The sequence below is a fragment of the Lactuca virosa genome, chromosome 2 (genome assembly GCF_052849685.1).
Source record: "Lactuca virosa cultivar CGN04683 chromosome 2, Lactuca_virosa_CGN04683_v6, whole genome shotgun sequence".
Lineage (NCBI taxonomy): Eukaryota > Viridiplantae > Streptophyta > Magnoliopsida > Asterales > Asteraceae > Lactuca > Lactuca virosa.
Genome location: NC_136427.1, coordinates 231481108 through 231490407, shown reverse-complemented (window position 1 = coordinate 231490407; position 9300 = coordinate 231481108). Strand labels below are relative to the sequence as shown.

Below are 9300 nucleotides of genomic sequence, written 5' to 3'. Positions count from 1 at the left end.
TAATTTTTTTTCTCCTTGGTTTATTTATTTTACCTCAAATATCACTTTGATAATTTTTTTCTATTTGATTTTTTATGTATGTATTTAAATTTGGTAGAAAATTTGTTTATAGTTTTTATACAATCTATGAATATTTTATGTTTTTTAAAATCTTTAAACTTAGATAGATAAATTGAAATTTAGAGTTTTCTTTACGTAAAAGTTTTCATATTAAAAAAAGAAAAAGAAATCCCCAATCCCCGGTCCCCGTTAAGAGTGGGGATGATGATTCATTTATATTCTCCGGTGGGGATATGGACGAAGATTAAAATGAGAATTTAGGGATGGCACCTCCATTGTCATCTCTATAAATGAATTAATTAGTAAATGATATTGACTTTCATTGTAAAATTGTCCATAGTTAGATACTTTATTTAACTTTTGGAAAACCTAAGGGTCATTACTGTAAATGTTAAAAAAGGAGGGAAACGTTGAAAAGGAAACAGATCCGCGCCTATGCCTATGAATGCCAAAGGCGTGAAATGAAATCTGTGATCCCAAAAAACCAATCTCTCCTTCCATAATCCATTACATATCTGATTTGGGTACGTTGATTCTGGATTCAAATTCACGATTGCATGTTTCCGTTGGTCAGATATTTATCTTCTTCCTAAATTGATGTGTTCTATCTGATGTTACCTAATTTACGACGAAATTTCATTTTCTAGAACACGAAAGAATCAATAAAGAAAACGGGATCAAAACTGCAAATCATAAAGCAAAAGCGTTCTCCTGCTTCCTTAACCGAATAATTTTCTGGATTAGGTATGTAGATTTTGGATTTAAATCCACGAATGGCTGATTTTCGTTTTCGTTTTCGTTTTCTTCCTAATTTTATGTGTTCTATCTTATTGTACCAAATTCACGGTGTAGTTTTATCGTTCAGAACCTTCGTAGAGTTACGGATGAAATTTTTGAGGCTGCTTCTGTTTGTACAGTTAATATCGTGTTTTTTTATTTCATATTCTCACATCAGAGGAATTACTTGAATTCGTACCAAAACGTTTTTTTCTCGATCTTAGGTTTTCCATTTTTAGGCTAATTTTGGGTCGAGAAAGTATATCATTACGTGAATGTAGAAGTGGTCAAGAAACCCATTTTTTCTAATTTTGCATATGATCCCTTTGTGATTCCTTTATGGTTTCAATTAGTCTGTTTTAAGTTTTTAGTTGCTCAAGTTTCTCCATTCCCACAAAAGACTTTATACATAACATAACAATTGCATTATATACGTAATTTCATGATATACATGCTCATCCCTCTAACAATGGTATTGCCTGTACAATCTACACATGGCTCTAGAAGTAATAAAATATTAAAATACACTCTTCCTTTTTCCCTTCTATCAGGTGTGTGTTGATCTGATCTCTTACATCTCAAGATGGATATGCACTTTGGTTATGAGCCATCTTCTGCTGCTGGATCGGTCTACTCTTGTAGGCCAGAATCCGAATTCTTTAAAACCATATCCAGAAGGAGTTCATCAATTGCAGATACATTTCAGGAGTTAGAAAGTGTTGGAGAGGTTGTAACAAGATTCGAGCTTGATATGGCATGTGTCTGTGAGAAACTTGCCAACTTGAACTTACTCTTGATGCATATGGAAACTCTAAAAAGCGACTTTGAAGCGTTTGTATCTGATACAAATCAAAACCAAAGTGACATGGAAGTCAAAGCACTGGAATTTGACTTCTTATATGGGTTTCTGAATTCCGAAGTGACTGTATTAGAGAACCACATATCTGATTTTCAGATGGAAAAAACTAACATGCAGGATTTTGTCTCTTCAAGCAAAATGTTAGGAGAATCCTCCATGGAAACAGAAGATATGTTGAATGATTCAGAAAAATCATTGCAACAAGCATTGGATCAGCTCTCGGAATTAAAGACACGAGCTGGCATGTTTGAGAAAACTGTGTCAAGATTTGCTGGAGGAGGACCCCGTAAGTTACATTAGTACTAATATTAATTCTTGTTTTCTTGAAATTAAATGTTACTAATTGGGATTTTGATTTCTTTAATGGGTTTTCACTTTTCAGGTGCAGACAAGGATGATTCAGTGGAGATAAACAACAATGATCTTCCTGAACTGAAAGACAAAATGAATGTCCAGACTGTGGAACATCAAAGACATATTTTGAGAATGCTTGAAAAATCTTTGGAAAGAGAACTGGAATCTGAGAAAAGGGCATCTGAGTTGGCTCAAATTGAAGAAGCTTTGACAATGAGGTTGCAAGCTACAGAACAAGAAGTTCTTTTAGCTGAAGAAGAAACTCTACTCACATTGGAAAAGTTGTATAGCGCTGATCACACATCTGAGATCCTAATGGCAATCACTAAAGAACTGATGAGTAAGATGAAGAAAGATTCAGGCTTTCAAAATCAAGAAACTGCTGTGGTTAAAGATATGAAAGAACGAGTTATGAAGGCTGAACAAAGGGCTGAAAAGGCTGAAGTCAAATGTAGCAATGAGGTGAAAGCTTCATTTGAGAAGGTGGTTTTACTTGAGAAAAAACTGAAAGAGGCTAAGATTAAGCTCAAACTTAGTAAATCCAGGAGAGATAGTTTTGAGGATGTGGATCCGATGGTGGTGATGATGCAGGTGGGAGTGACGGAAGATTATTATACACTCCCAAGATTTCATTGAAAGATATACTTTCAAGCTCTGTGTGTGTGTGTATAAAGTCTTTGCATTTTCTTGAAACATAGGCAAAATTTCAAGATTATGATAGTTTTTATCAGAACCCTGTTGAAGTTTTCTGGGATTTAGAGTCTTTTGTTCATAAAATTGGGAGACGTGAAAGGCTAAATTTTGCCTTTTGGAGCTTTTTGAAGCAAGAACTTGTAATATCTTTGTGTTTGTGAAATTTAAATAAAGGTTGATGTTGTATGTTGAGGAAAAAAAAAGGCTAAAAAGATAAACCGAAAGTTTTATAATAGCAAATGTGATTAAGGGGTGTGTGGATGTAAGCTTTGAGATTATTGATAAACACAATTTGATGTTACATTTGGTCAAAACTTTAAAACCAAATGATGTGATATAATTGTTAATTGATATGAACATGTTTTGAACGTGTTAGCGAGCCGTTGTAAAGCGGTTGTTTTGGCATAATAAATTTCTACTTTGCATCCTTTTGGCTTTTTGAGTAAAGTAAAGGAACCTTTTAGTTGTAAAGGTAACATTCCAACCCCCATAATATTAGCAAAAGAGCATAAAAGGACTGATTTTTAGATTCATTTTCACAATGCCACATAAAACCATTATAGTCTGGTCATTTTTACGGTCTAACAAGTATATTCTATTTCAATTGAAAGCCACCAATTTTAAAAGAAAATTTTACAACGACCACTATGGTCCCTCATTTTTTGTTTAATAGGTGTTAAAACTAACATCGATTCTGATTAACCTACATAGAGTCATGTAATTTCTAAAATAACATCCAACTTTTTAAAATGAGTTTTCATTTACCTACATGGTATATGTTTAATCTGTTAAACCGACAAATGAGAAACCATTTCAAGAAGTATGATGTTATTTCATAAGGTACATATGATGTCATGTAGGTAAATAAGACGTCATGTTAGTTTTAAAGCTTGTTAAACCAAGAATAAGAGATCACAATGGGCGTAGTGAAAATCTCTTTCGAAAAAGGTGTCTTTCATTGATCGAAATAATATATAGCGATTAAAATGAAAACATGATCATACATAGTTTCTTTTATGTATATTGAGCTTTTGAGATGTGAAAGTTAACACCATTATGAGAGCAAAGTAACTCTAAGTACTAAATGAAATGGGCCTTCATCATAAGAATATTCGGTTTCAGGGGCTGTTTCGTAGTTTTCGAAAACCTCAAGGCAATTTCTGTAATTATCGTAGAAAGTGGGGAACGGGTGGGTTTCTTCAATAAGGCAAACGGGATCACTAAACAGTGAATGAACAGAGGAGCGAATCGGAACTGCAAATCATAAAGCAAAAGCATTCTCCTGCTTCCTTAACCGAATAATTTTCTGGATTAGGTATGTAGATTTTGGATTTAATTTCACGAATTACAGATTTTCGTTTTCATCTTCTTTCTAATTTGACGTGTTATATCTGATTGCACCAAATTCACGATGTAATTTTATTGTTCAGAACTTCCTTAGAGTTATGGATGAACTTTTTGAGGCGGCTTCTGTTTGTGTAGTTGACATCATGTTTTTATCTCATATACTCACATCTGAGGAATTACTTGAATTCATATCAAATTTTTTTTCTCGATCTTAGGTTTTCCGTTTGGGGTCGAGAAAGTATCATTACGTGAATGTAGAAATGGTCAAGAATCCCATGTTTTCTAATTTTGCATGCGCATGATCCGTTTTGTGTTTCGTTTATGGTTGCATTTAACACCATTAATATACACTATTAGTCTGTTTTAGGTTTTTAGTTGCTCAAGTCTCTCCATTCCTAAAAAAGAGCTGCACCTCGAATATCAGTTTAGCAAACCTCGCACCTTTGAGATGAAAAAATTAGGGTTTTCTTGAATAGTTAACACCGTTAATATACACTATTTAGTATGTAGTTCAATGTGATTAGCTATATTATTCACCACATATTTAGAAGTTGAAAACCAGCTTTTGTATGACCTATAAATACCAGATGTAGCTCATACTTTTTGGTAGATGGATTAATTATGTGCAATTATGAAACTGGATGCAGAATAGTCATGGCACTTTGTTCCTTATTACTGGTAAAAATCTTTCCATCTTTCCTTATTACTGGTAAAGTTGTATGGAATTATCTAGATGAAGCAAAGAGTTGTGAAGCATAGTCTAGAATAAACATCTTTTAGTCATATCAATGTAAGGAAATGGTGGATACGTTATACCTGGAGTCAATAAAACCTTAAATGCTTAAATTCTACTCTCTTTAGGATATTAGGTCATATGGTCTAATAGACATAAGATAATGTTTGTTAAGTACAGGTCCACCCGTATTGACCGCTGTAATGATTGTATTGTATGCAAAATCTAAGCTCATTATTTTTATATATTTATGGTAAGAAGTATAACATGTCCTCTCCTTCTCTTTCTTCTTTATCAGATTCTGGATTGAGGTTACAGCTGGAAGCTTAAAATGGATGCCATCAGCAACTATGATGATGAATCATCAGAGTTCAATAAAAGCAGCATATCTTTAATGACTTCTTCTGGCGATGATAGTGTTCAAGACTCTGAAAGCCCTGTAGAGATTATAAAAAGATTTGAAGTGGAAATAGCATATATTTGTGAGAAGCTGGCCAACTTGAACTTACTCTCAATGCGTGTGGAAACTAAAGAAAATGCCTTTGAGGCCCTTCTTTCTGAAATGGACCCCGTTTTGGTTGTCAATGCACTAGAAATTGATCTTTTATCTGGGCTTTTGGATTCAGAGGTAAGAGTACTAGAGAAACACATATCTGATCTTCAGATAGAGAAAGCTAATGTAATGGAGTTTCTATCTTCACGCAAACCCTTTGGAGAAGAAGAACCTCTCATGAGGATGGAAGACATGTTGAATGGTTCTGGAAGAACATTGGAGCAATCACTGGAGCAGATTTTAGAAATAAAAATACGATCTGCCAACTTTCAGAGGAACTTGTTAAGATTTGGTGGAGAGAATGAAAACACGGAGTCCTTAGAAGACACCGATCTTCTAGAACTTCAGGAGAAAATGAAACTGCAAAATGTGGAACATCAGAGGCATATTTTAAGGATGCTTGAGAAATCTTGGGAGAGAGAAATGGATTTGGAGAAGAGGGTGAGCGAGTTAAATGAAATAAAAGAATCTCTGACAAAAAGGCTGCAGTTGTCAGAACAAGAAATTGTTTATGCTCATGAGGAAGCTGAAATGACCTTAGAGAAGTTGTATGAGGCAAATTACAAATCTGACCTCCTTATGGAAAAATCTAAAGAGTTATTAAATGAAATCAAGATGTTACAGTTCAATCTCAAAGGTTCATTTCATCGAGAAGCTGAATTAAGAAATGGTTTGGTCAAACTCAAAGAACAAACTAAAGAAAGCGAGCTTCAGCAGGTTAATGAGAAAGCATCCATGGAAATTACAATTAAAGAATTGAGAGAAAAAGTTATTGAAGCAGAAAAAAAGGCTGTGAATGCTGAAACAAAGTCTCGGTTGTTAACAGAGACATGTGAAGAACTCAAGGATGCTAATGAGAGAGTTGTTTCGCTTGAGAAAGAAGTAAATGATATTAACATTAAGTTACAGCATGTGGAGGCATGTTATGAAGCTAGTCAAGAGGAAAAAATCATGCTGCATTCGACAATTAAAGACATGGATAATGTAATTGAAGACCTGAAGGAAAAGGTTTTGAAAAGTCAAAATGAGACCGATAGTGTGGAGGACAAGTGTATCTTCTTGTCTGAGACAAACACAGACTTGAAAAAGGAACTTAGTTTTGCTAAAAGTAGGATTAAAAGCTTAGAGGAATCTTTGCATCAAATGGAGGAATCCAAGAAGGCAACTGCTAAAGACATAAGTCTTCGTACAAAGTTGATAACAGATCTTGTTATGCAAATGGCACTTGAAAGAGAACGCCTTCAAAAGCAGGTTTCTAATATTACAAACTTTTTCATAACCCACCCTTTTATGGTTTTGTCTTAATAGTGTTATATATGTGTATGCAGATATCTTCATTGAAGCAAGAGAACAAAATCTTGGTAAAAAAACGTGTAAAGAAAACTGAAGGAGATCCTGCTGTAAAAGTTAGCCATGGTGATAAAGTTAACACTACAGAAATCAAAGAATCCCTATCAACCAATATCCAGGTACCTTTTCTTTTAAGTCGTTTGTTAAGCTTATTAAGTAAAAAAAGTGTTGATTACTTATTCATGGAGTATTCCACTTTTCAGACAGAAAAGGAACATGAGGAGATTGTAATGGGCCCCACAATGTCTGAATCAGAGCCATATATTGCAAGAAACATAGATGCATGGCAGCTTAAACCAAAACAGTACCTGTTAGTAGCCATCATCCTTATCATTTCTGTGTACTGGGGACTTCAATTCTCACTTCTCACATAGATCATATGTAAAGAACATGCTCATAGAAAGCTTTAATAAGTTTGTAACTTTTTTGCTTTAGGGTTTGTTTCGACTGTGTGTTGTGGAGCTGATTATTGGTAATAGCCAGTTTTTAATATTTGGATAAATGGTTTCTGTTTTTTAATTTTCACATTATTTGAAGGTCAAATAATTAGTTTCATGTCTTGAAGAGGTGGCGCATTTACCTTTTTTTTTTTTTAACCTAATTTGAAATACATTTATTCCCATTTCATAACATTGTCTTTCCTTCTCATAAGATGTATTTTTCCTGGCATATATATGTTAGTTAGTTCCATGAGTAATCAGATTTGGTAAACACTTACAAAGCATAACTAAGTTGTTTAATTATGATAACCATAAAAAGGCAAAAACATAGCAATCATTATCTGCTGTAGTGAAACATGATGATGGTAATAAATTTGGGCTTCTTTTAGGTTTTCTCACATTTGCTCTAGAGTGTTTTTTTTTTGGGAAATGTAGAAATATATAAACAAACAACTCAAGCAATAAACTAGAGCAAAAAAAAGTTACTTAGGGGTTAAAGCTGAAAGATGATTTATACAACCACCTATCTCAATACATTTTGCATTTTTTTTTCTTCTATTACTAATCCAAAAGAAAGACGTAGGCACGATATCATCAAAATTGTCTTTCTTTCTTTGATTTAGACATTCTAAAGAGCAAGATGTTTCAATATTTCTACAAACTCCAAAAAGTCGTGGTGATAACTACCACATCAAAACACTTTTTTGCAAAGTATCCAAAAAAGTTATATCGGACCAAGAGACGAAGCTGAAACCAAATACACCGCGGGACACAGAACATTTCACCAAACACCGACACCGATCTGATTCCATAAAGACATGATTGATGGTCAAGTAGTGAACACATGATCAAATATTACTAGTTAGAAATTAAAAGTTAGAAATTAAAAATTACAATTAAATATTACAAGTTTGAAATTAAAGGTTATGAATAATACATTAAATAAAAAGTATGATATCTAAAATAAAAATTTTATTATATATATATATATATATATATATATATTAATTTTTTCGCAACAGTTTCTTTAAATTTTGCATCCATCTTCTGACATGGTACTAGGATTCATGAAAATATTGAAATCTCTTCATTCTTTTCATTTTCTTCATTAATTTTTACTTTTTTTTCAAAGCATTCTCATATCCAAAGATTTTTGGTAGCGTTTGAAACTTTTTATTTTCTTATATATGTTTCCTCAAATATTTCATCAAACCTGTTACCAAATGATGAAGTGGAATTAATAGTTTTTACTTTTTCTGCATCTTTACGAATGAGACAAGTTGTAACTTCATCATGATCCATATTAATGAAAGATTATGCATTTGATGAAGACCTAAACAACCTAGATGCAGTGCTTGAATGTTTCCATTTGGATTCATTTTTAAAGATATTCCAAATTTGTTTGTGCCTAAAATTGACACTATATCTACACGATATTTCTTAAGAGCTGCACTTTTTAGATCATCCTCAAACCATCCACCAAGATGTTGACTTTTCAATAGGGGTGATCATGGGTCGGTTTTGGGGTAAAACCGAACCCAACTAGCTAATTTTGGTTTTTTAATTTTAGAACCCATTGGGTTCGGTTTTGTCTTGGGTTCAACCCATAGGTTCATGGGTATGAGATTTTAACCCATTTTTCTAGCAAATGTAAACAAAGTAAATATGATTCTTTTCCATTGTTCCAACCATTTAAAACCAATCAAAAACACCAAAATCAACTAAATAGTTCAAGTAAAAATTAAAACTACGGAGTTTAGAAGTTACAACTAAAACATGAAAACACCATCACAATGAAACATAAACAATCTATTACAACCACAACATGAATATACTATCAGAACACCGAACTTCAATCATTACTTGTTGAGTTAGGTTCCTTATTTTAGTTATTTATCTTTTAAAGAATATATATATATATATATATATATATATATATATATATATATATATATATATTATGGGTCGGTTTCTGAACCAAAACCGAAACTAAAAACAATTTTTTCGATTTTTGAAGTCTGAACCCAAAACTTACGGTTTTGGTTTTATTAGTTTTTCGGTTTTGTTCACCCCTACTTTTCAACACTATACACACATACACACATGTCACACCCCAAAACCGGAACGGTGGAAT

The 9300-nt window shown here is 33.1% G+C and overlaps 1 protein-coding gene across 1 annotated transcript; it reads left to right on the top strand.

The window, feature by feature from the left end:
- The first annotated feature begins 589 nt into the window (after positions 1-589).
- On the top strand, positions 590-7228 carry LOC145158281 (WPP domain-interacting tail-anchored protein 1-like). The gene is made up of 6 exons (XM_079077200.1): positions 590-804; positions 1389-1982; positions 2079-2680; positions 5134-6627; positions 6705-6845; positions 6930-7228. Exons 2-6 carry the CDS (start codon positions 1421-1423, stop codon positions 7098-7100), a joined length of 2970 nt encoding a protein of 989 aa, XP_078933326.1. The 5' UTR covers positions 590-804; positions 1389-1420; the 3' UTR covers positions 7101-7228.
- Positions 7229-9300: the final 2072 nt, after the last annotated feature.